At 33.3% G+C, this 26,792-nt stretch overlaps 1 protein-coding gene across 2 annotated transcripts in view; it reads left to right on the plus strand.

The window, feature by feature from the left end:
- SCN7A (sodium voltage-gated channel alpha subunit 7) overlaps positions 1 to 26,792 on the plus strand; it is a 93,838-nt gene that overhangs the window by 13,577 nt on the left and 53,469 nt on the right. For both annotated transcript variants that reach the window (XM_012496284.2, XM_003266196.3), the window contains exons 2-10: positions 4,173 to 4,420; positions 7,486 to 7,604; positions 7,939 to 8,028; positions 9,389 to 9,517; positions 11,160 to 11,251; positions 15,997 to 16,203; positions 16,451 to 16,520; positions 19,495 to 19,636; positions 25,247 to 25,453. In XM_012496284.2, the coding sequence (XP_012351738.2) occupies positions 4,187 to 4,420; positions 7,486 to 7,604; positions 7,939 to 8,028; positions 9,389 to 9,517; positions 11,160 to 11,251; positions 15,997 to 16,203; positions 16,451 to 16,520; positions 19,495 to 19,636; positions 25,247 to 25,453 (1,290 nt within the window). In that variant the 5' untranslated portion in view covers positions 4,173 to 4,186. The remainder of the gene's footprint in view (positions 1 to 4,172; positions 4,421 to 7,485; positions 7,605 to 7,938; positions 8,029 to 9,388; positions 9,518 to 11,159; positions 11,252 to 15,996; positions 16,204 to 16,450; positions 16,521 to 19,494; positions 19,637 to 25,246; positions 25,454 to 26,792) is intronic.

The raw sequence follows: 26,792 nt of genomic DNA on the forward strand, positions 1-26,792 counted from the left end.
TAGTAAGATTGTACTTGAGTTTTTTCCACCTCAACTATACATTCTCCATTCTTTTAGCTTGTCTGTAAATTGTTTTATTTTACTTAATCAACCTTCTGTTTCCATTTGAAGACCCTTCAGTTTGTGGACATGCCTTTTAGGTGTGGTGTTCTTGGATTACAGCACAATAGAGACGGACTGCCTCCTGCATCTTCCATCAACACAGACAGAGGTTATATTAGTGTTCTTGGCAGACACAAATTAGTATTGATTTGTATTGCAGTTACTATTTAGTAAAATCCCTTGACAATTTTCTCTGTTTCAAAAGCACATCTCTTCTCTACTGTACTTGTGCCGATGGGTATTTTAGTCCAAATTTTGAAGTTTTACATTTATTTCTATTATATTTTTTTCTAGTAAATTTGACTCACCATTCTAATACAGCAAATTTTATCACAGTTAAAAATTTATATTTATTTTCCATGTATTATGTGCCAATCACTGTACTAGGTATTTTTACTCATATTATTTTGATTTATTCTTATTTAACTGGAAGAGGAATCCCAATTTTATGACTGAGAAAATATGTTCAGGGATATTAAATAATTTGACTGAGGTTTTTTAGAACATTAGTCACAGAGTTCAGGATTTGACTGTAGGTCTAAGTTCAAAGATCATGATTTTATTTGTTTCTACTAGGTCGTTTCTCTATCACAACCTAAATTGTTGATACGTTGAGTAAGTCTTATAGAATATAGATAACTTGGACATGTCGTATCCACTGGCCACCAGACTTTAGACAAAAACCCGGAGTCCTTATAGGCCTATCTTATTTTAATGCTATCTAGCATGTATTTTTTCTTCTTGTGAGACATTTTACGAATTGACTTACTGACGTTCAAATACATATATTTTACTTCATTTTTCCTTATTAAATAATCAAGGCTTATGGTGAGAAAGTAGAGCATGAATAGGGTTGGTTCACATAAAAAGAAAAAAGTCCCTGAGCAGCCAGTAACTGTCACAAAGCCCATGAATTTTTTCTTTGAAGAGGTTCAACAATCTTTAGTTCTTCACCCAGAAAATTTAGATATTCTCTTTCCACATAGAAGGAGGAGATTAGAAATACCAAGACAATGTCAAGTCAAGGTTGATTGCTAAGGCAGGAAACAAAAGTCTAAAAGTGTAATAGGACCATTCAGCAGTTTGGGAGCATCACTATATTTTATCATAATATAGTAAGGAATGTTTATAAAGATAACCAATAAGTTATTTATAAATTATTTAATATACACTCAAGGATATCTGTGTAAAAATATTTTGAATGGCTTTTTTTTTTTTTTTTTTTTGAGACGGAGTCTCGTTCTTTCACTCAGGCTGGAGTGCAGTGGTACGATCTCGGCTCACTGCAAGCTCCGCCTCGCAGGTTCACGCCATTCTCCTGCCTCAGCCTCCTGAGTAGCTGGGACTACAGGTGACCACCACCATGCCCGGCTAATTTTTTTGTATCTTTAGTAGAGATGGGGTTTCACCGTGTTAGCCAGGATGGTCTAGATCTCCTGACCTCGTGATCTGCCCGCCTCAGCCTCCCAAAGTGCTGGGATTACAGGCATGAGCCACCGTGCGTGGCCTGAAAGGCTATTTTAAAGGAAAAAAATTTCATATGTAAGAGAAAACTTAGTTATCTGTAGCTTGTACTCATAAATTGTACTTATTCAGAGCATCTTGGCTCCCCTTAATAAAGTTTAATATGTGAAATGTGACCATATGCATGTCTGTATATGTGTGCATATGGTATCTATAAATAATCTTAGCAAATTTTTAATGTCTCAGATATTTGGAAATAAGTAAATTTTAAGGTGAATTTTTATACCATTTGTCTGGGAAGACAGCTGTAAGTAGATGTATTTTGATCTTCTTAATACATATTCTTCCCTTTAAAATTTCCTTGTACCCTATCTCTGAAACATCTCTTGAGGGACTTGGGCATAAGAAACCACTGCTATTGCAAAAATATCCCTGTCTTTGATTACAAAGACTGAACCAGTCATTTGTGACTGGTTCTTGTGAATGAATCCAGAGGCTGGGCTCAGTCAAAGTCTATTTCTGTTTACCTTTTTTTTGAGACATATGTTATAGGTATGTGGTCAGAACTTAAACTGAAAAACCAAATAAAGTTAAGACTGTCAATATTTTTAGTCTATGTGTATTCTTAGAAGTAAGAAAAGGAAGCCATTCTTTAAGTAGAATGCAGCAGACATGAAAAGCAAAGCAAAATCCAGAAAACTTGATTCCACAAAAGGCATAAGTAGTCATCCCAATATTTTATTTTCATCTTTACTTCTCATTTTTATTTTCCAGAGAACCTTTATAACACAGAAATGTGCCATGTATCCTCCCCTTGAATGTCTATAAGATTGCGTTTTGTATATTTAAAATATATCCTGCCCGTCATTTACTTATGCTAGCCGTTGAAGTCTGATTCTTGCAATGAATGGTGTCCCAATAATATTAAATACTTGTGCTTACTTTTAATTAATAGACAAGTAATGTGTAAAAGTATTAAACAACTCACTTTTGCACAACAGTAAAAAATTCTGAAGTAGAACATATGTGTGAGTATGTATATCTGTGGGTGATTTCTGTCTTGGGAAAATCTTATAGAAGTAATTCAGCTAGTGCCAGCATTGTGAAAGAAAATTCACAGATGCAAAATGCCACAATATCAAAACCAAAATTTATTATCTTTAATTGCAATAATAAAATTACAAAGAGTGTTTAGACGAACAAATAAAGAAAAATCAATCTTTTGACATTGAATAGAATCATTGGAAGAGTAAATTTTGACAGGAATTGGACTGGAACAAATTAGTAAAATAAATATTTGTATGTGTGAAAAAAGAACCAGGTTCATGAATGGGGAATTGATGCATGAAATTATATTTAATGAACACTACTTTGAGTTGCCTATAGGATAACTTGAAATAGGTAAAGACTAGAGTTGAAATATGTGAAGACTACTAGAGTACCCCAAAGATACAATTACAAAGATGATTACGTTCAAGGACATATATAAATAAATAGTATTCAAGAATCGTAGAAAATTATTGAAAGAAAATTATTTTGTGTATAAGGATTGATGACAGAGAGAAAAGTGCCATCAGTAATTTTCAAGATGATTAGTTTGAGTTTTTATTTTTACAATAGCTCACAGGTTAAAGAGTAATTCTAGTCATGCAGAAAGATAATTTTGATTTTACCTGTTAAGTTGCTACCATTGGTGAAGTTACTATATAGACAGCTGGGGGAAGAAAGCGTTTGGGAAATATTCACATGTACTTGATAAATATTTGAATGCAAACAGTAATTAAAACTCTGTTTGCCTATGCATTCATCAGAATGATAGATATAACAGAGGAAGAAGGCAAACCCTTAAGAGATATCAGAGTTAAAATTTGGGTTAATATTTTTTTCTTTTTATATATATTATATATATATATGTTTTATTATACTTTAAGTTCTAGGGTACATGTGCACAATGTGCAGGTTTGTTACATGTGTATACATGTGCCATGTTGGCGTGAGGTATACCTGATGTAAATTTGGGTTAATATTTGACTGATACTGTAATTGATTTAAAAAAAGTAATCAGAACCCTAAAACTTAAAGTATAATAATAATAATAAAAAGAAAATAAATAAATAAATAAATAAATAAAATGGTTTTCCAGAACAACAACAACAACAAAAAAGTAATCAGAGCTACAAAAAGAGACATGGAAGAGTAGGGTGCAGAGCCAATGACGAGTAAGTTTAAAGAAGAAAAGTGTAGTCAATTGTTAAATATGTCTCACAGGGAAATAATTGGATTTGGCCAGAAAAAAGTATCTCTAGCAAAAAAGATCTTTCTAAAAAATATCTCTTTTATTTTAATGGAGAAGTTGAAAGGTAGATTTCAGTAAAAGAGTGTTAAAACAATGAATAAGTGAAGCAGATTGAGTTACTCATGAAATTACAAATTAAGTCCAATATTAAGTACAATAAAACTCGGGACAACTTAGATTTCTACAAAACTAAGGAATATGTTCTTCAAATGCATACATTCAGTTTCCTGGTCTCTATTTTTCATGTCCTAATCTTTTGTACTTTTATGTTTTATTAGTATACCCAACTTTAATATAGAATTTTTTGCAGGTACAAAATTGGAAATGTTGGCTTCACCAGAACCTAAGGGCCTTGTTCCCTTCACTAAAGAGTCTTTTGAACTTATAAAACAGCATATTGCTAAAACACATAATGAGGAACATGAAGAAGAAGATTTAAAGCCAAATCCTGATTTGGAAGTTGGCAAAGAGCTTCCATTTATTTATGGAAACCTTTCTCAAGGAATGGTGTCAGAGCCCTTGGAAGATGTGGACCCATACTACTACAAGAAAAAAAATGTGAGAATTAATTGAGATTATTTTGATGACATTTTTATTATTTTATTTCCAGACATACAGAAAATGTAATTGAGATAGGATACAAAAAGATAATGAAAAATAGGGCAAGATCTGATTTTAAATTATACAGAACTACGTAAGATATCTCATTTTGGGAGCACACATATTGGAGATTTTTATCAAAACTGATATCTTACCTGGTTAGGTAGTATATTTTGGATTACTTTACTTCATAATATATGTATTAGTATGCCTTAATGTAAGTGAAATATTTTAAGGGAACATGATGATTGTCCATTTGTGGTTATCAATTTTAAAATGCCTATAAAATGCCTAGAATATACTCAACAATTTAAAATGTTCAATATGATGAACTTACTCAGAAGTCAGAAAAGTAAATACAACCCGTATGTTGTTTATCATTTTTATTCATTCATACATACATACACTTACCCTTTATCTCCAGAATGACTTTAGGCATCTACTACTATATGTCCAATCCCAGAACAAGCACAAAATGCTAAATATGAAAGTAATTGCTTTTAGAAATCAGAGATTGGTGTGAACCAATGAAGCTGAAAGAATCAAGGATGCAGAATTTGAGTTATAGATTAAAAAACACTTCAAAGTTTTAATAAGGGAAAGAGAAGACCTATGTGTAGGCAGGAGCAGAGAATGATTCTGGAATGAGGAAAAGAGAAAGTGACGCTATAACTGGAAACTTAGCTGTTGCAAGTTATGAAATATGAGGTGAGATAATGGAGATGTCAACATGGATTTAATATGGTGATCAAAGGACTGATGCAATGAATATAATGTTTAAGTAGCATTAACCCAGCAGATTTCTAAATGATGATTGCACAGAAGAGACAGGACTAGAAAGATGAAATAACACAGAGAGTAATCCAGGACTGAAGTCGCGAGGAGACAGAGAGAACAAAGCTGAGAAGAAGCAGCATGATCTGACTGACTAAAAATGCCAAGGTTTTCAGCTTAGAGGAATGGTGATGCCACTGACAAAATGAAATAACTAGAAAGAATATCAAATTCGGGGGAGGTGACGATTAGCTTCATAGCAAAAGTAATTTGATATTCTTGTAGAGCATTCAATGATATTATCAAATGGGTGACAAGGAATTGCACCACATTCTCTGGATGGAAGACAAAGTGACTTTTTTTTTTTTAAAATAAATTACAGTTCTTTGGAATACTTGTCATGGTGGAAGCTTGTTGACATTTTACAGTAGAAATGTATATATTAACTTAAAAGACTGCAATATCTCGGGTAGCCTCCATGGGCATTATGCAGCATTGTTAATGCTTAATCTTGAGAGCATTTTAATGAAAGTATAAGTTAAGCCCTCATCTCAATTACCTCTACATTCAGTTTTTGCTATGGTTATGTCATAATAATTGATATGGCACAGTAACCGTAGGGATAGGTATTATTGCAGAGTTTTGAGTACCCTGCAGCATGTACAGACATGGCTGGCAAAGTGCTAGATGTGTTCTTGAAGACAAAACCAAAGATTTTGAAAAATAAACCAAGGCCCAGAGTTACTCTTGGTCTAGTTCCCATGAAACATCTGGAGCAAGAACTACATGGATAGCTTGGTATAAAAGTGCTGTTACAAATGACAATTTATTTGAGTTGCATTTGGTTTATTCTGTTAAAAGTGGCATAAAATAAATACTTTTATAATTAACAAAACAATTTCAGCTCTTAAATTGGGAGATTATTATACCTAAAATTAGTCATTTCATCACAATGGCATATATAACATCTTGTGTGAAGTTCGAGATTGTTCTGGAAAATAGCATGAAAAGCACATTTTAAAAAATCAGATTTACTTTGGCTCTTTTTAATTTTTATTTTCTGTTTGCATTTAAAATAGAGGAAAATATCTATAGTATAGGTCAAAGTGTTCACAGATTGTGTGTTAGAAAAATATTTTATTAAGAAGAATTATATCACAATTTGGATTCCATTTAGAACACTTATCCATGAAATATTATTGAATATATATTTGTGCTAAGTAATCTATTTTTCTGTATATATACAAATGTAAATAGAAATAATCACCTCTGTATAACATATAATACTGTAGTATCTAATAGATTATATTTAATATATAATTTTAGTATACTATAATTTATTGTGTCTCAGTATGTTATGTTATAAATTATTAAATATACTCTTTTAGACTGTAAGCTATAAAATATTCACTATTCGTATTTATTTATACCCCACAATAAGATTTTTCCAAATGGATATATAGTGGATATATATACACACTTTCACTGAATGTGTATAAATATATATATATATACACACAAATATAAAAATATGCAAACTTGCTCATTTACAGGTATATATATATACACATACATTCATGTACATACACAAGCATGTACACATATATAGATCTATGACTCAATTTTAATTTCAGAATATTTCTGATATTTCATTATTTTTTATTAGAATTTTAATGCTTTAATATCTCAATGTATTAGGTTTACATGTTATAAATTTCTGGTTTAGATATATGTATGTTAATGATATCATGCAAGTTTGGTTTTATTTCATAGACAATGGTTAAGAATTAATGTACTATTTCAATTCATTGGATCTTCTTTGCTATCATAATCCCACATTTGATTTGCTCTGAAATAAAATCTAACTTTTAACATTCATTACGTTCTCAGATACACCGGCTCTGGCATTTTTAAATGGATCTTCGTGAGCTATTGGCATACTGTGTTCTTCCTATTCTGTTAGTTCTCTAAGGAGACTGGGGGTTGGCTTGAGACAAACAACTTTCTTGGGTGTAACAGTAGCAAAAAACTCAAAAAAGCAAAAATGGTAGATAAACAGGCAAGCCTAAATATGAATAAAAACATCTAAAATCTTTCCATTTGACTTAGCCTATAAAAATATATAAAAAAAGAAAAGTATGGCTTTTAGAGTCCAAGACTATAATGATGATTGATTGGCAATTTTTTGCATAATTGATGAGATTATGGTTCTGAGTTCTAACTTCACTTGATCGCTTTTCTTCTTACAGACTTTCATAGTATTAAGTAAAAATAGAACAATCTTCAGATTCAATGCGGCTTCCATCTTGTGTACATTGTCTCCTTTCAATTGTATTAGAAGAACAACTATCAAGGTTTTGGTACATCCATATCCTTTTCTGTTGACTTGTTGACTTTAAACTGTGCTGACATTAACTGCAACTATACTATTATTCAACTATTTCTGCAGTATTTTTCTCTTTTCAATTTATATCTCATGTTGGGTCATATTGAAATCTAGGTTATACTTCATTAAGTGTTCCACATTTGAAAATACATACAAAGTATATTTTCTAATATACACAATAGTAAATATTAACAAATATTAATGCCCATTGTTGTTCAATAAGATTAATATTTTTCAACATTTAAAAAATATATATAATAGAAATATATCTTTTCCAATATTATTTATTAACTATTATTCCTTGACTATAAGCTACCTTTTTCCGACTGTTTATTCTAATTAGTGTCCTGATTGATTGCATATTCATGTCCCTGACTAATTTGCCAAAATGGAGACCAGTATTAGAGTATGTTATATAATTATTTTATACATAATATCATATATAATTGTACATTTTTAATATTTTACATTTTATTTTAATAACATTGAATTATATGATACATTATATTTTATATTATAATAAATTTAATATTTGTTAATGATTAAGATAATATTTCAGTGCTTCACATCTATTTTCCTTGCTATTGCAATCTCATTCCTGATTTGCTTCTAACTTAGGTAACTTTCATTCCTTTCCACTCATTAAGAAAATCGCTTTCTCCCTTTCTGTTCTATTCCTCTCTTTCCTAGGACATACCAGTAGTCTGACTTGCGTTAGACTGTAAGGATGGAAAGGCCCATTAAATTTTCTGGGGGAAAAGGCTTTCTTGAAGTTACCTTTTGAGTTTTAATATTATTATTAAAACTAGTTGATTTTGGAAGGTGACTATAACAATATCACCATAAAAAAATCTTTGAATATATATATAATAAAATTAGATCTTACACATGCCCTTAATGATGATTATTAATTATTGTATAATCCCTATAGGGAGCAAATTTGATATTTGATGTTTCTATCATTTACCTACATAACATATAAAGACTATCACCTCTCAGCTAGAATTTATTGAACTTTTTTTTTACTTTTTAACTTTTATTTTAAGTTCAGAGGCACAAGTGCAGGTTTGTTACATAGGTAAACTTGTGTCATGGGGTTTTGTTGTGCAGATTATTCATCACCCAGGTATTAAGCCTAGTTCTCATTAGTTAATTTTTTCATGATCCTCTCTCTCCTCCCACCCTCTAACCTCCAAAAGGCCCTAGTGTCTGTTGCTCCCCTCTATGTGTCCACGTGTTCTCATCATTTAGCTCCCACTTCTAAGTGAGAACATGCAGTATTTAGTTTTCCATTTCTGTGTTTGCTAAAGATAATGGCCTCCAGTTCCATCCGTGTTCCTGTAAAGGAAAATTCATATGGAACCAAAAAGGAGCCCAAATAGCTAAGGCAATCCTAAGCGAAAAGAACAAAGCTGGAGGCATCTTGTTACCTGACTTCAAATTATACTACATGGCTACAGTAATAAAAAAATTTAAAAGTCAAATGTCATGACAAATGCTATAAGACACAGCCTACCCTATTTAAAGCATGGAGCTAGGGCTTTAAATTCTATTTAAAGCATTGAGCTAGGGCTCAAGGAGCACTTGCTTTCTTGAATGTTGTCTAATTTATTGGTGGTTGGTTTGTTTTGGCCTACCAAGTAGACCTGGTCTCACCTTCCTGATGACTTATTCTTAGATGCCAGCTAGTTATCATAAACATAGTATTTCAGAGTTGACAATGTATTATTCTCACCAATAACATTTATATGAAAAAAATTCTGCAGGAATACTTTGCTTGGAATTTACACATTTGAAATACTTGTAAAATTCTTTGCAAGAGGTGTCTGGGCAGGATCTTTTTCCTTCCTTGGTGATCCATGGAACTGGCTTGATTTCTGCGTAACTGTGTTTGAGTGAGTATTTCTTTAAATTGAGTCTAATGTTTTGCTCAGAAAATATTTTTCATAAAAAAATAATTGACGTCTACAAAGATTTCTGCCTGCAGATAGTCTTCAAGTGAAGAATACTTCAAAGTTATAGTCATAGTGAGCTCTCTCAGCTGCCTCTGACCTAGTCCTCAGAAGATGCAATAAGAATGAAAGGAGTGGGGGGGAAGAGGGGAGGGATAGCATTAGGAGATATACCTAATGTTAAATGACGAGTTGATGGGTGCAGCACACCAACATGGCACATGTATACATATGTAACTAATCTGCACGTTGTGCATATGTACCCTAAAACTTAAAGTATAATAATAAAAAAAGAATGAAAGGAGTGGGTTATTTTCTGCTTTCTATTTGGAGCAAGAATGATAAAGATTGAATTTGTGCATTTTAAGTGTGCCTTTTAGTGATCAGTGAGCGAATCCCCTGAATACTTAGGAGAAGGTCCTGGCAGATTTGATTCTCAATTCCCAGTCTACGTTGCATGTAGCTACATTGCTTAAGACCAGCAAATATGCTAGAGATCACAATAACGTATCTTAAACACCACCCCCCCACATTTTCTGGAATGCTTCAGACAATTCTAACAATTTCATGTCTCTTTTTAAAATACTTCTATTTAGTGTATTCTGTTTTCTAGCTATGGAAATCATTACTGGCATCAAACTTGTTAAAAATAATTTTAAGTAATTTTCTATTTGTAGATTTTGAGTCAGTTTTTAAAATAACATTTATAAACAGCATAAAGGTGTCGCTATTTTGTAAGCAATCTAACATAGTGTCTTATATCACTGTAATTATTACCATCACTACTTTGACTGTTATTACCATTATCTTTGCTGTTTTGCTGTTTCTGTTAGCTAACACCTACAGAGCCCTTCCTATGTGCCAAGTGCTCTTCTATGTACTTCACATAAATTAACTCATTAAATCTCTCAAAAAACCCTCTGAATCAGGAAGTATTATTAACCCCACTTTACAGTTGAGGAAACTGAGGCAAGAAAGATTTAAATAATTTGCTCATGTTGCACAGTTAGTTCATGGTAGAGCCTGGATTTCTACACAAGCAGTCTGGCTTCAGAGTCTGTGCCCTTAATCAACACACAGTCTGCTTATACCTTCATCACCATCACCATCACCATTGTCATCATTATCACCATCATCATCAATGTCATCACCATCATCCTCTCTTCATCTTTATTCTCATATCACCACCATAATTACCATCATCATCACTGTATGTTTAAATATTTAAAATGAATCTTATTCCTTAAAACACTATTCATTTTTCATTGTAACTATCTTTTCAGTAATTAGATAACAAAAGATTTATGAACATAGTATGGAATATTTGATGAGAAATTAAGAGTATTCACAGTGTCAAACTTTTGTAAACTCTCATAATATAGATTAATATTTACCTGGCGACTTTCCACCGTAGCAATCTTTGACTTCTGATCAATAATAAAACTGTTTGCAATATGGAATCATGTGATCAAGGGAAATGTTTGCATATATGGTTTTAAAAATAAGTTTCAATAACCATAAAAAGCCAAGAATAAGTAGCATAGATGTAATATGACTTTTAAGTAACTCTAATTTAACTCCACAGGATTATTATAAGATACTCACCTCTAGACTTCATTCCAATGCTTCAAACTGCAAGAACTTTGAGAATTTTAAAAATTATTCCTTTAAATCAAGGTAAGAAATTGCACTGAATATCTTTTCTTCGTTTTGTTTTATATACTGCCATGTATTCACTTGAACTTCCCTGTTGTTGTTCAGAGGAAATATTGAATAGTGTTTCCACTTTGAAACCAGTGAGTTATCTGAAACTTACATTTATGTCACTCCAGGAAAGAGAAGAAGAAAAGTACATTCACTGTTATTTATTTGGTGTAGGCCCAATTTTTACAAAAACCAAAATATAGACATCAATAAAATATATTTTAATTTGTAATTCTTACAAATATGAACTTATAAAATTCTTTAGACTTCTGAGAGAAATAGTGGTCTAGACAGATGTCTAATCTGCCTCTTTCTTTTCCTCATTTTATCAAGAAACCAGTTGATATGAACAAAGTAATATAAAATAAGATGAATTCCCCTTTGCTTTGAGTGCTTGGATAGGGTGCAATTCACATGCCACAAAATTCATCTTCCATCAATCTTGTTGCAACTTTACCACATTGATGGAAGATGCTGAAGACTAAGTTACAGCTCCCATTTCTAAAGACATTCTAACAGAAACACACCACACCTTCTAGTTTGTTATTGTGAATGAATAAGAACAATTAGATAAGAAAACTCTACCCAGAATGTTTTAGCTGCAATTCAGAAGTGTTATGAAATAGCTGTATCAAGAAAACAAAGAAGGAATGTAATAAAAGCAAAAACAAAGCCTACAGGCAACTTTCTTAGACCAGAAAGAAGGCTAAATATATATAGGCTATGTATTTGTAGTTCAGGTAGAACAAATGAGAAAAACAGATTGGAAAGTATGGTGATAATTCATAACCTGTGAATATACTAAAACATTGATTTGTACACATTAAGTTGTTGAATTGTGGGGCTTGTGAAATATATCTCAGTAAAGCTGTTTAATAAAAACTGTCTGTGGCATGGCAGCTTTACCAAATCTAGTGAAGGAATCAATTAGTGAGACTTAACCTGGTGGGAATTTTCACAGCTCTAGCTCCCTTACTACTCCCCACGTATTTCACATGCATCTTCATCTTAAGACTAGAGGTAAGAATTATTAAATAAATCAGATGAATTCAAGTTCTAATAATACAAGAAGAATTCATTCACTAGAGTTGGAAGCCTACAGGCTAGTAGGGACCTCTTACTCTTTTTTTCAAGGGAGAATATACTAGGCACATACCAGCAATATGGAGTGTATGAAAATATTTTGCAATATAGAAAGAGAAACATAATTTAATAGAAAGTATCATCTTTTAAAATAAATGTGTTTAAAAATAGAAGCATACATAATAAATTATCTTTTTGCATTCTCTCAACAGAAGATGAAATGAGAGAGTAATATAGGCAAATATAACTAACTTTAAGACAAAAAAGTGATAAAAATTACACTACCCTAGATGAATATTCAGTGGTAATGGAAGCCGTAAAATAGTATTATCAGTGCATCAAACAAGCACACTCGTATAAAGAAAGACTAGAGGAATTCTGTATTAATACAATAGAACTGAAAAATGGAATGGATTAATGAAGGAGAAAAAACTGAATTCCATCTTAAGCATAAACAGTGATCCTGAAAACAGACCAGAATGAATATAAAAGACAAATTATTGAAATATATACAATAGAAAAAACTTTTAGAAAATTTTTAACTGGAAAAAGAACCTACAAATGAAAGAGATAAGCTTATACTAGATAAATAATAACTACAATGCACACTTGGACATATTGTAAAATGTGATAAATGTAAAGTATTAAAGAATAATAACCTGTGAATATACTCTTCAAGCAAAAGAGCGAGAAACATACATCATGGACAGGTCACCCTTAGACCGCATGTTCATAGTAAACTTAAGTAGGCAGTGGAGTTTCAGAGCTTGGGGCAAAGTGTAGGCAGGGAAGTTGAGACACTAGAATTCTATACTTGGCTTTCATTTGTATGTATAGTCAACAAATGTATGTTGTCAGCTATGCAAGAGTTCTCAAACTGTACATGTGTATATTTTCAGAATATCTGCTGAAAAAATAAGTATGGAAATGAAATATTTAGCAATGAGAGTATTTAGTTCTAAAAGTAATTGCAATGAGCTCTGAAACCATTTCGACACAGAATGGATTGCAAATTACTGCTGTTAGTGAGTTGCAAAACAGAATGCAAATATTATAAATCAGAAGTTACCACATGAACTTCTGTGGTTCATTCTTGAACTAGAGACATATTTTATTTGTGTTTTAGAAAACTTTGACATAGATGTCAATATTATAAAAATTTAATGATTTTATTTTGAAATCCAATTTAACCTGGATGAATTGTCAGGATAGGTCCACCTACATTTATGAACAGCAACAACCTGCTGTAGATGAAGAACAGCTGCCACTTTAAGTCAGGCAGATTCATCTGAGTCCTCTCAACTCTCTGTTTGTGTGAATTTATGCTTCCTGGCAAGCCCTTGTAAGGATTTGAATTTTATCCTTTCTATAAATCATGATAGATAATATGTGATACAAAATACATAATTCAACAATGATAAGTAGGTCAAAGGTCATTACTTATATTAACAAAAACTGAGAAGAATAGAGAAATGTAAGAAAATAAATACAGTTATTTTCTCGCCTTATGTGGTGGGACTGAGTAGATGCTGTCTTATTGATGTAGAGATATGCATGTTATTTCAAAATAGGAACTTAAATTGGATATAAGTTCTCAAAATATATATTTTATCTAAAATACTAAAGGAAAAAATAGATACAGTAAATTTATTGACAAAGGAAAAGAAACACAGTGAATAATAATAAGAATATAGAAATCAAAAAAATAAAGGTATATTCCAGTGTAAACCTAATCTATGAAAATAAATGCAATTGGTTTAAATTATTTTATCGAGGCAGAGACTTTAATATGAAGTCAGAAATTCAATTAAGCTCTATAATAGACTTACTTAAGCTAAGCAAAATGAAGGTTAAAATTTAAAAGAAGGAGGAAGTTATACCAGAAAATTAAGATCGAAATTGGCATATGGCCCAGAACTTTCTAACAAAATCTAATTAGTATATACTAATGAAAATTATTAACAAACTTAATTTTATAAAAATGTGATGGTGTCATTTTTTTTCCATTAAACAAAATGTCAGTGCTAAAATTAAGGCTCCACCAAAAACTGGGTATACAATGGAAATTATCTGTCTGTCTATCTATCTATCTATCTATCTATCTATCTATCTATCTATCTATATGCATGTGTGTGTGTGTGTGTATATATATATATATATAAACACAGACATATATTTTTCTTTAAGAATTGCTCTTCTTAAAAACATTTCCTACAAAACAATATGAAAAAAATTCAGTATAAAAATATACAAGGACTCATGACAGTTGCCAAATAAGCACACAGTGCAAATACACCTATTTTAAAAGTTTGGAATAGTAACTACAGAAATTACGTTGAAGTCATTTTATTTTTTTCTAATAAACTGCCAACAATATTTCAAAATGTTCGAGTGTTAGTGAAGGCTTATAGTCTGGTTTATACATTGGTTCAACATCTCTCGAAAACAATGTGAACGTGTGTATCAATGCTAAACCACTGTTGTATATTTGACAAAGAAGTTCTATTATATATCTAGTATAATACTTTGAAAAGATTTGCTTATAGTAAAAAGAATGATATAATTCTAAGTGGCAAAAGGAGGCTATAAACAAATATTTTATTATGGTGTAAAATTAAAATTGTATATTTAATCTAGATTATCACATTTCTGTAGTCACAAGAATGACTTATTTCAACCCTGTCATATTTTACTCAAGAAATCTAATCATCTGACGTCATTCAAATGAATAGTTTTCAATTCTCACAATAGGATAGAAAGTAGGTATTATTTCCATTTTAAAAAATTATAAAACTAAGATATACAAATGTTGACTACTTGCATAGTTAACATCACAGAGTTAGTATATTCTCATTCATTATTGTGCTGAGCAGTTATTAGGATACTAATGCACACAGACTAGCAAATAAGAGATCAAGTGAAAAAGAAAAGGGAGGAGGGAAGGAAGGATAGAAGAAAGAAAGAAAGTGTATACACAAAAATGTTAATAGTAGTTTATTCTATGAGATATGATTATGTTATTTTTGTTTTTTCTTGTTTTCTACTTTCAGAAGTCAGCATGTGTTATTTATAATTAGAAAAATGAATATCCTTAAATAAAGCCAGCTTTAAGTTTGAATTCTCTATTAGTATTCTGATATAAATACAGTTTACATAGATCACAGTTGTGTTATTCTCATTCCTGCTTATTGAAATTCTTCAAATTGAATTATTATAAAGTCAATTAAAGAATAATATAGAATACTGCTGTTTCAAACTGTTTCTTTTTTCAAGAACATTTTAATTTTGATTTATAACCTTATACCTTTCTTTATGCTTACAAACACTGGAGGTTGATATGACAAGTAGTAACCAAGAGAGGGAGATTGTTTTTCTTTGTAAAGAGAAACAAACAAATAATTAATTTTAAATAGTGTGTCTGAATTATTTTGTTAGGTGTTAAAAATTAGCAATAATACATAAACCTCAACTTTTGATTTAGTATTCACTTTATTTATGAGACCCAAATAATTAAAATTACATTATAAGATAAAACTGTTGATTTCAATGGAGTATGCAGTTGCTATGGGAGAGGTTTGCCAATGGTGCTTTTCTAAGATATTACATTATTTCAAAAACAAATGTTTCTCTTCCAGGTCTGAAATCCCTTGTAGGGGTCCTGATCCACTGCTTGAAGAAGCTTATTGGTGTCATTATCCTAACTCTGTTTTTTCTGAGCATATTTTCTCTAATTGGGATGGGGCTCTTCATGGGCAACCTGAAACATAAATGTTTTCGATGGCCCCAAGAGAATGAAAATGAAACCCTGCACAACAGAACTGGAAACCCATATTATATTCGAGGTAAGAATCACCTTGCCATGTATACCAAAAATTGAAACTTTTGTTAAAGGCAAAGCAGTCTTCCCAGAAATGTTGAACACAACATTTTGCTAGATTCCCAAAGGTGCTGGTTGAAAGGCAAGGATATTTGCTCTTTTCTTCACAATTGAAGAAAGAGATTTTATCTTCTGCAGAGATCCAAATAGACTTCCAATGTGGTGCTAACTCATAATTACATATAGAATATCATTTCTTGCCTATTTTTCAGAAACAGAAAATTTTTATTATTTGGAAGGAGAAAGATATGCTCTCCTTTGTGGCAACAGGACAGATGCTGGGTAGGTGGTATTAGTTTTATTCTATTAAATCATTATCACCTGTCAATAGTACTTAATGAAGGACTATTCCTTTTACTGTTGCTTCCCATTTGATTGTGTTATCTCATTTCATCATCAAAACCATACTGAGAAGTTGTCTTAGTCTACTCGGGCTGCATTAACAAAATACCATAGACTGGTTGGTTTAAAAACAACAGAAATTTATTACTCACAGTTGGGGAAGCTGAGAAGTCCAGATCAAGGTGCTGGGCCAATTTGGTATCTGGTGAAGGCCTGTCCTCTGGCCAATAGATGGTGCCTTTTTGCTGTGTCCTCACATAGCAGAAGAGGCCAGAGGTTTCTCTCAGGCCTTTTCTCTGGGGATATCGATCACATTCAAGAGGACTTCACCCTCGTGACCTAATCACCTATCAAAGGCCCCATCTCCTAATCACATTGGGAGTTAGAATTTCAATATGAATGTTGAGGGGACACAAACATTCAGACCATAGCAGAAGTCTGCAATGTGGAATACTATTCATCCAATTTTATTTAAAAAGCAATAGGCAGACTAATTCAATGATTTCTTCAAGGTTGAGAAGCTAGTAAATGGCAGAGCTGGGACTTACACAAGAATCTTATCTTCTGTTTTCAAGATGGCTCCAGAGCTAGTGAGAATGACCAAGAAAGACAATATAAATCTATCATTTGGAAAGAAGTTTTGGGAGAAAAGAAATATTAAAGAGATGCTGATGGGAGCCGGGATAGCTCAGGCCAGTTGTCCTGCTGCGCAAAGAGGCGAGGCTGCATGTTCGAGGCCAATCTGGGCAACAATGAAAGCCTCACATCCATTAAAAAAGAAAATTAAAAAGATATACTGATATTTCACTTATTTAATCTCACATGTTTTTATTACTATAATTTACATTAATAAAAACCTCGTTCTTAAAATCAGCATTTCAAAATCATTCTTGAGATGACAAAACTGTCATATCTCATTGTCCTATAATTTCAGATGAAAATTACAATTTATAAAGGGGAAACAGGGCACTTCTCGGCAGTGTGACTCACGTAATTTCCTCCTGTTGCTTTGCTCCGCTGGGATGACTTGGCAGCCATCTGTAAACTCAGCTCTTTCTTACACTCTGGTGCCCAGATTAACAAAAGGCTCATGGGGGAGGAGAGCATGAGTTATATGGTTTAGTTAAATTCAGGGGATTTTGATATTTTCTCGCTTGCTCAGCACACATATATGTATGTATATGTGTGTGTGTGTGTGTGTATATATATACACACATATACGTATATGTGTGTATATATACATATGTATATATTGTGTATATATACACATATATATATATTGTTTATATATACACAATATACTATTGTATATATATACACATATATATGTATATATTGTGTATATATATGTGTGTGTGTATATATATATATATATATATATATATATATGTAGTTTGAGACTGAGTCTTGTTCTGTTGCCCAGGCTGCAGTGCTGTGGCTCAATCTGTGCTCATTGTAACCTCTGCCTCTTGGGTTCAAGCAATTCTAGTGCCTCTGCCTCTCAAGTAGCTGGGATTACAGGCATGTGCCACCACTACCGGCTAATTTTTGTGTTTGTAGTAGAGATGGGTTTTTGCCGTGTTGCCCAGGCTAGTCTTGACCTCCTGGGCTTAAGCGATCCACCCGCCTCGACCTCCCAAAGTGCTGAGATTATAGATGTGAACCAATGCACCCTGCGCCCAGCCTCAGCACATATTTTTTTGCCCAGCTCCTGCTGGGCTCCCATTTTATTCTCATATCCAAATGGTGAACCCATCTCTTTGTATCTGTCCCATCCCATTTCAGCTAATTCCTTTTATGTACATTCCAAGCTCAAATATGACCCGAAATACATTTTGGATACACGTGGTCATGGATATTCAGGACACAAAGGTATATTTCAAGGCAAGAAGAGAAATTCATGCAGTGTTTCACCTGCAGCAGTCATACTTGGCTGCATGGTAAACTATCCCAAAACAACATGACAACAACAAAACTTCATTTGCTCAGATACTATGGGTCAGCAATTTAGCAAGTCCCAATGCACAAGTGATTTTTAAACCTCTCCTTGTTCCATTAAAACTACAACAAGTAACATGACTAAACCCAAAATAATGTGAGAGAAAACTACACAAGGGCGTGGAGAGAGGAAGCATGATTTACTGGACTACCACTGTAATAATGGAACACAACACCGAAACTCCTAAGTGGATAGAAATATGAGGACTCCCTAAAAGGAAATCAAATAAATATTTAATTTGTTCTGCCTCCCCGTGTGCAAATACTGCTTATAAATTATTGATGCGATAAATGTTTTCTCACCCTTAAATAATGGGTTCTAAGGGCTTTACATGAAGTGATTTGAAAATTATACCCTCAACCATTGCAGTTGTATTTGTATCAGTACTATTTTCCATCAGTTATACCTTCACTCTGATGTTCAGATATTTCCCCTTTAATATTGGAGTAGTAAAGATATAGTTAATACAAGGTATTTTATTCTTGAAAAATGATAAGACGATAGATTTTAAGTATTCTCACCACAAAAAAATAAGTATGTAAGGTATGCATATGCTAATTAGCTCCATTTGGCCATTCCACAATATATACATATTTCAAAACAGCATCTTGTACTTCACAAATATGCACAGTTTCTCTTTTTCAATGAAAAAATAAAGAAATACAAAAAAATGGCTTGGCAAAAACCACTTTTGAGGACCTTTTTTATTTTCACTTAATTAACACCGTTCACTGCATCAACTTATAATCTAACTCATGTGTGACTTTTTAGCAGGCAATTGTTTGGGAGCAGACATTACTCTCCCTGTGGAAGCGTGAGTTCTCTATTACTCAGGACTGATGTTCTATATTTACGATATGCCATAATCTGATAGTCACCTAACAGTAAGCAGGTTTTTTTCTTTGTCTTCTTTAGTCAGTGTCCTGAAGGATATGTGTGTGTAAAAGCTGGCATAAATCCTGATCAAGGCTTCACAAATTTTGACAGTTTTGGCTGGGCCTTATTTGCCCTATTTCGGTTAATGGCTCAGGATTACCCTGAAGTACTTTATCACCAGGTAAGAACAGAGAGAATCTGTACTGTACTTAGGAATGGCACCATGCCCTCACTTCTAAGATAATGGTCAAATGTAATATAGTTTTTAAAATTTTTATGTGCATAAGAACATAAGAATTGGAAGACAAAAGTAAAGAGAACTAGAATTACAGAATGTCAAATTATATGCTGGCCACATTGCCAGGTGTATTATATCTTATTTAATCTTTGAAACAATTCTACAAGGTCAGAGAGAGAGGAAAAGAGAGGAGAGAGAGAGAGTATCTATTTGTGTGTGTGTGTGTTTTTTTTTTTTTTTTTTTTTTTAGACGGAGTCTCGCTCTGTAGCCCAGGCTGGAGTGCAGTGGCACAATCTCGGCTCACTGCAAGCTCCGCCTCCTAGGTTCACACCATTCTCCTGCCTCAGCCTCCCGAGTAGCTGGGACTACAGGTGCCCGCCACCTCGCCTGGCTAATTTTTTGTATTTTCAGTAGAGACAGGGTTTCACCGTATTAGCCAGGATGGTCTTGATCTCCTGATCTCCTGATCTGCCCGCCTCAGCCTCCCAAAGAGCTGGGATTACAGGTGTGAGCCACCTCGCCCGGCTGTGTGTGTGCTTTTTATATGAAGACACTAAGATTTGGAGAGGTCGAGTAGCCTCCCAAAATTTATAGCTGTTGAACGTCCCAGATCTCAGATCACTGTCTTGTTTCCAAGCCTATGATATTATGCATTTGGTAATCACTAAACAAAGAACATTTCTAGGTATTAATTCTTTAGTTAAAACATTTTGAATTTATGGCATTACCATATCTTAAGCAATTATTTATTCAATATATACAGTGTCCTGTTTCTTTTTGTTCTTCTATTTCTTCTTATCCAGTTCAATATTCAATCATGTTCCAGTTACAATAACAGAAGGCTTACTGTAATGAGAATTGAAATTCAAATTCTGAGAGTCTGTGTTCATAACTAATTATGTATGTGTCATAGTTTCTCAGAAAGGTATGATATTCATGAAAATGGGGATTCAGTTTTTCTTTGAAGAGTTCTATCATAGTAGAAAATAGTGTTATTTTCAAAGCAGCATTACTCTAACTTTTGAAGTTATTTATAGTTGAAGGAGAACATTCTTTATTTTTAAACAAACATACATACACATCCAGTCCATGCTTATTTTGGTTGACTTGATAAATTGTGGGCAGTATACGTGTATATACGGGTCATTAATGATGATAGGCTAATGTAATATATTTGGGGCACAGATAAAGTTTCATAATATATTGTTAAATGGAAATCAAGTAGACCAAACGTACATGCATTATAATTGTATTTTTGGTAAAAAAAAAAAAAAAAGAAAATATTACAAGTGGCATTTTTACACAAACTATGTTTTTCTAATTTTGTTAGACTAGTACTTCTGTTGGTATTTCCAGTCTCTTTGATAAGATTCAGTGTTTTCTCCAAAACACTAGGAGGTTCTTATTTCTAAAATAATCATCATGTTATCCTTCTTCTAAAAATCCTTCAGTGTTTTTCAAATTCCTGTAGGTCAAAGTTCCAACTCTATATGCATGATATATAGTGCCCTTCAAGGTCTCATCTGCCTATATCTCCTGATTTATTTTTTAACATACTCTAATATATACTCTCTGTTTAATTATTTAAAAGGTTTGCTGCTTCCTAAATGAGCTTTTCTCATAATATCGTATTTCCATGTATTTTATACCCTCTCCCTACATTTAAGTTTCCGCCTATCTGCCTTCAGTTTCATGCTTCAAATTTATGCTGTGAAACCATGATTTCTTCCTTGAGCTTTTCCCCAAGCCCAGTGTAGGAGTAAGGCACATCCTACACTGGAATGCCACGGGCCACTATACTTTCCTTAGATTGTGGTGTTTTAGTTGCTTGTCCGGCTATTTTCCCACTTAGAGATGAACTGCCTGAGAAACTACCTGCTAACTTTTTATCTATCTGAGAAAAAAAATAAGTATTTTTGTCTTATTTTAATTTTTGTTGATTTCTTAGCATCTACACATAGAATGCTTAATGGAACTTTAATAAAAATATAAGTGAATATGTAGGGGCTATATTATTGTATATGCTATAATAATATAGGTTTTGCTCTTCACTTATTGCCCCCAAAATGTATGAATTAATTTTCTCATTAGCATTTGTTTCAAGATGGTTCTTTTCCTCTACCAAAGAAATAGGAAATCAGTCTGGAAGTGTCCTGCTATTAGGGCCCTCAGGATCTTCATTATTGTACTCCAAGTTTTGTTTGCTTTTTTTATACTGTAAGTTCTGGGATACATGTGCAGAATGTGCAGATTTGTTACATAGGTATATATGTGCCATGGTGGTTTGCTGCACCCCATCAACTCGTCACCTACATTAGGTATTTCTCCTAATGCTATCCCTCCACTTCCCCCCACCTCCTGACAGGCCCCCTGGTGTGTGATGTTCCCCTCCCTGTGCCCATATGTTCTCATTGTTCAACTCCCACTGATGAGTGAGAATATGTAGTGTTTGGTTTTCTGTTCCTGTGTTAGTTTGCTGAGAATGATGGTTTCCAGCTTCACCCATGTCCCTGCAAAGGACATGAGCTCATTCTTTTTATGGCTGCATAGTATTCCATAGTGTATATGTGCCACATTTTCTTTATCCAGTTTAACATTGATAGGCATTGGGTTGGTTCCAAGTCTTTGCTATTGTGAATAGTGTACTCCAAGTTTTTACTGACTAATGTAGATAGAGTTTGTTTTGATTTTGTCTAGATTTGTATCCTGAACATTGCCTTAAAATGAACTAATTATGGATAGGGAAATTTAGCAATTCTTCCCAAAGAGTAAAGCATATGTTTTGGAGATTATTGTTTTCCATTAATTCACAATATATTTATTTTATCCAAGTATTCTGATATGCTGTGGGTACAGAAATGAACAAAACAGTGTCAACCGGCTGGGCGCGTTGGCTCACGCTTGTAATCCCAGCACTTTGGGATGCCAAGGCGGGCGGATCACGAGGTCAGGAGATCAAGACCACAGTGAAACCCCATCTCTACTAAAAAATACAAAAAATTAGCCAGGCGTGGTGGCGGGTGCCTGTAGTCCCAGCTACTCGGAGAGGCTGAGGCAGGAGAATGGCATGAACCCGGGAGGCGGAGCTTGCAGTGAGCCGAGACTGCGCCACTGCACTCCAGCCTGGGCTACAGAGCGAGACTCCGTCTCAAAAACAAAAAAACAAAAAAACAGTGTCAACCCTCAGAGAACAAAATTATGTTTACAGTATAGCTAATATTTATTGGGAACCTGAGATGTGCTAAGATCTTCGTGTATAATGTTTCATTTTATATTCATAAAAACATTGAGATAGGGGCCATAGTTAGCCCCTATTTCAAACTAAAATGTAATAAAACTAGAAATTATATACTGTTTTATGCTAACAAGAGTATATGCTTTTATGCTCCACTAGCATTAGATAGAGGAGACAGCAAAAGTTCTGAATTCAGGTATTCCCTCATAGGCTGTGAGATCTTGGGAGCTTTTTTTCCTGTCTGATTTTCATTTGTCTTCTGTATATTGAAATAATATTGAATAAGATAATAAAAATAAAGTATAGTTGTCCTTCAGTATCCATGGGGGATCAGTTCCAGGACCTCTGGTGGATACTAAAATCCATGAATTCTCAAGTCCCTTATGTAAAATGGCATCGAATTTGCATATAACCTGCATACTTCCTGTATAAATTATCTCCTGTGTAAGTTAAATTATCTCTAGATTACTCATAATACCTAATACAATGTAAATGCTATGTGAATACAGTCATGTGTTGCTTAATGACAGGGATACATTCTGAAAAATGTGTCATTAGGTGATTTCATCATTGTGTGAACATCATAGAGTGTACTTACCCAAACCTGGATGATGTAGCCTACCATACACCTAGGCTATATAGTACAGCCTATTGATCCTAGGCAGCAAACCTGTGCACCATGTAACTATACTGAATACTGTAGGTAATTGGAACACTGTGCTAAGTATTTGTATAGGTAGGCATATAAAAGATACAGTAAAAACATAGTATAAAAAACCAAAAAATTGATATGCCTATATAGAACAGCTCCTTTGGAATCTTTTGAGATCACTGTTGTATATGCTGCTGGTCATTGACCTAAATGTTATTATGTGGTATGAGACTGTATAGTTGTTACACTGTGTTGTTCATAATGACAAGATAAAAAGTCTATATGTTCAATATAGATAAAGTTTTAATATGTATAGTTTTGAGGCATAGTTGGTTGAATCCACAGATATGGAACCCATGAATACTTGGAACCAACTCTATTTACTGATGTGCATGGCATGAAGGGTACTTTTATTCTTTTTTCTTTTTTTTTTTTTGAGACATGGTCGCTCTGTCACCCAGGCTGGAGTTCAGTGATGTGATCATGGCTCACAGCAGCCTCAACCACCCTGGGCTCAGGTGATCCTCCCACCTCAGCCTCCTGAGTAGCTGGGACTACAGGCAAATGCCACCACATCCAGCTAATTTTTTTGTATTTTTAGTAGAACTGGGATTTGCAGTGTACTTTATAATACCGATCCCTGACTGCTGAATGCACTACAATAAATAACAGATACTTTAGTGGTAAAATATTTAACCAATCCTAAATCGGTTACTCACTGTGATAACAGGGCTTATTAAAAATACTTTTAAAGACAAATAAGAAATTATTTCTTATTGAATGTTTGAACTTTCTATTAATCTGTAAACATTCTTGATTGTTACATCCACACAATATTTTCTGTAGATAATACTTTTCTGTTAATTTAATTTCTCGTTTGTTTTCTTAAATTTTGTTCATGTACTTTTGATCAATGAGGTTAAATCAATGGATAATATTTTGTATTTGTAATGTTCTACTTATAATTTTTTAAATCTTTTAATTTTATGATCTGTCTTAGGCAATTATTATGAAATAAAAAGCTAGTCAGTGCTGTGTTTGGCAATCTAAAATGTTGTATTTTGTTATCTATAAATGTCATCCACTGCAATGCCTTCATGTAAATGGATAATTTGACTTCCCCATGTAGCTTGTCTAAAGGTTCTTCACCAAAGCAGATACTTTGACAGGCAAAGAAATAGTCCTGCTCTCCATTCCTTGTAAAGACTAATTTTTTACTTTGCCATGATTTTTCCATAAAGTAATAATCAGAAAAAAAAATCTCCAAACATTCTCTGACTTCATTAAACTTCATATATTTAAAGATTCTTCTGCAAAGAAAATAACTTTCCATGTTGAGGCTGTCCAGTTTCTATATTGAGAGATGACAATTATTTCAATACTTTCTCTATCAGTGAAAACATAAAAATCAAATACTTACCCTAAGTTAATTAAATTACTAATTTTCCCTTGGTTTTACATGCATGCCTTACATGCATGTCTCAAGTTCAAAAGGTTTTCATTTATTTCTTCAGGTGGAGCCAGTGCTTAAACGGTCTTATGATTACATTCCATTTATGACTATATTATTTTCCTAACAAAATTTTGCCTTTTATTTTAAAATAGGAGAATCCTGGAAGATAAATAACATTTTACTCTTTTGCCTTACTTTCTACCTTTCCTTAGATACTTTATGCTTCTGGGAAGGTCTACATGATATTTTTTGTTGTGGTAAGTTTTTTGTTTTCCTTTTATATGGCAAGTTTGTTCTTAGGCATACTTGCCATGGCCTATGAAGAAGAAAAGCAGAGAGTTGGTGAAATATCTAAGAAGATTGAATCAAAATTTCAACAGACTGGAAAAGAACTTCAAGAAGGAAATGAAACAGATGAGGTATATATATATATTTTTTTAATCTTGAAACAACAACCATTTATTTGCTCATGATTCTATGGCTTAGGCTCTGTTAAGACAGTTCATTGCTGGTCCCATGGTGGTCACAGATTCTAAAAAACAGCAGGGGAGCAAGCACCAATGCCAAGTGCTTTAAGGCTCTGCTTGTGTCACATTTGTTATTGTCCAGTGGGTAAAGCAAGTAACATGGCCAAGGTTAGAGTTAAGGTGGAAAGGGATTTCCTAAGGAGGGTATAAATAAAAAGAAGGAAATTTGTGGCCATTTTTGCAAATAATCTACCATACTTAACGATATTTTTTTGTTTGGGTTTTAGTTCTTTTCCTCAGTGATAGTGGTGTTCTTTATTTTTCTATGCAGTTTTAAATTTTTAAATTTTTTATAATTTCAATACTTTTTGGAATTTTAAATAGTTGCTTTATTATAGTATCTTTTTATCATTTTTATACCGAATATATGTCCAGTTCCGGATCTATGTCTAGAACGTGCAGGTTACATAGGTATACATGTGCCATGGTGGTTTGCCACACCCATCAACCTGTCATCTACATTAGATGTTTCTCCTAATGCTATCGCTCCCCTTGCCCCCACCCCCAACAGGTACTGATGTGTGATGTTCCCCTCCCTGTGCCCATGTGCTCTCATTGTTCAACTTCCAATTATGAGTGAGAACATGTGGTGTTTGGTCTTCTTTACATGTGTTAGTTTGCTAAGAATGATGGTTTCCAGCTTCATCCATACCCCTGCAAAGTACATGAACTGATTCTTTTTCATGGCTGCATAGTATTTCATGGTGTATATGTGCCACATTTTCCTTATGTAGTCTAACAATACTGGCAAACCAAATCAGCAGCACATTAAAAAGCTTATCCATCATGATCAAGTCGGCTTCATATCTGGGATGCAAGGCTGGTTCAAAAAAGTAAAACAATAAATGTAATCCATCACATAAACAGAATCAATGACAAAAACCACATGATAATCTCAATAGATGCAGAAAAGGCCTTCGATAAAATTCAACAGCCCTTCATACTAAAAACACTCAGTAAACTAGGTGTTGATGGAACATATCTCAAAATTTCAACTTTTAGATTCAGGGGCTACATGTGCAGGTTTGTTATGTGGGTATATTGAGTGACAGTGAGGCTTGGGGTACAAATGATCCTGTCACCCAGGTAGCGTTTGGTACCCAACAAGCAGTTTTTCAGCCCTTGCCCTTCCCCTTCTCTTCCCCCTCTAGTAGTCCCCAAGGTCTGTTGTTCCCATTATTAGGTCCATGTGTGCCCAGTGCTGAGCCCCCAGTTAGGAAGTGAGAACATG

Source organism: Nomascus leucogenys, chromosome 17 (genome assembly GCF_006542625.1).
Source record: "Nomascus leucogenys isolate Asia chromosome 17, Asia_NLE_v1, whole genome shotgun sequence".
Lineage (NCBI taxonomy): Eukaryota > Metazoa > Chordata > Mammalia > Primates > Hylobatidae > Nomascus > Nomascus leucogenys.